The sequence below is a fragment of the Gracilinanus agilis genome, unplaced genomic scaffold (assembly GCF_016433145.1).
Source record: "Gracilinanus agilis isolate LMUSP501 unplaced genomic scaffold, AgileGrace unplaced_scaffold15123, whole genome shotgun sequence".
Taxonomy (NCBI): Eukaryota; Metazoa; Chordata; class Mammalia; order Didelphimorphia; family Didelphidae; genus Gracilinanus; species Gracilinanus agilis.
Genome location: NW_025345946.1, coordinates 1 through 1,400, shown reverse-complemented (window position 1 = coordinate 1,400; position 1,400 = coordinate 1). Strand labels below are relative to the sequence as shown.

At 51.2% G+C, this 1,400-nt stretch overlaps 1 protein-coding gene across 1 annotated transcript; it reads right to left on the bottom strand.

Moving 5' to 3' along the window:
• Positions 1–57: 57 nt before the first annotated feature.
• Positions 58–1,143, bottom strand: CSRNP2 (cysteine and serine rich nuclear protein 2; the record flags this gene model as incomplete). Its single annotated transcript, XM_044683179.1, has 1 exon — positions 58–1,143. A coding segment is annotated over one exon (1,000 nt), but the record flags the coding sequence as incomplete, so codon positions are not given.
• Positions 1,144–1,400: the final 257 nt, after the last annotated feature.

Sequence of the window (1,400 nt, the reverse complement as noted above, 5' to 3'; positions counted from 1 at the left end):
CCTTCCACCCCACCCCCCCTTCTCCACAGACCCCAACAAAATAACTTGGGAGCAGCAGTGGCTTCTTTCAGTTTTGTTTTAAAATAGTATTAGATAAAATAAGTGAATAAATAGAGATTGGGAGAGGGGCAGTGTTCCTCAGGTCACACTGGCAGAGGGAGTGCCAGAGAGGAGTCCTTAGGAAGCTGGTCCTGATCACAGACCCCACCTGAGGTTTGCTCTATCCCACAGCCTTCCTCACTGTCTGTGTGGAATGGAAGGTTTGGTGGGGACCAGGTAGGACGGAAATCATCACATTCAGGCCCTTCGGGGTTACAGCTTTCTGGCAGTAAGGATTCTGAAGTGGGCGATTTCCCCACCTCTGGTTTACTGAGGGCAGCTGGGTCTGTGGGGCTACAGGCCACCAATGAGGTAGCAGGAAGAGAAAAGACACTCAAATCCTTTTCTATGGGAAACGAAGGGGGGATTTCAGATGTTTCTGAATTAGGTTCTTCCTTCATCCCCAAGACTGACCTTTGCTCCACCTGGTAATAGACCACAGGGCTACTGTTCAAGTAAGAGGGTTCATTCACTGTTGGGGCAGCTGGGTGCTCAGAGTTCTCAGCAAAGCATAAAACTGAAGAGCCTGAGGGAAGCTGGGCTTGGATGAGGATGGGGGCAGTAAGTCCTGGGCACAGCTCTTCAGGAACTGAAAGGGGCTCTTCCAAGATGCAAACACCCAGGTGGCTCTCGATGCTGGAGTCCAAGCTGGCACTGGAGCCGCTGGAGTCTTCAGCTTTAAGTCTCTCCAGCTCCTCGGCGCTCTGCAGGTGCATCACAGCCGTCTCATTTTCAGCAATGAACTCCTGAAAGTCCTGGGTCTCTGAGTCGTGAGTTCCTGGGAGGTCAGCACTGGCCACCGTCAGGAGCTCCTCTTCTGGGGCTGCTGGGCGGCTCACCTGTTGCTTGTTCTCCAGCTCCAGTTTCATTATGGTGTGGAGGTAATGAGTCCGGACTCGGATTGGATTGAATTCGATACGCCCCGCCATGTTTCCACAACCATCCCGGGAACAGCCACATGGAAAAGACATGCGATCCACCTGGTGAGGAGGGGGGAGATTAAAGAAAAAGGGAAAGGGATGAGGGAAAGGACAAAACCCACAGCTTCAAAAAAACATACAGACACACATGAGCTAGAGATGAACTCAAACGCATTTACTGACTCTAGGAGAGGCTGTGCAAAGGCAGGTTTAGGCTGAGTTTTTTTGCAATAAGGTAAGAAACACTTCAAAAGAACACTGTCCCAAAGGAAAACACCACCTGGAAACTTCTGTCTACAAAAGCAGCTCTGCAAGTGCTCCAGGGACTTCCCCAGCAACCCATTTCCAAGCCAGGGTGTGCCAAAGCACCTGGAATCCACC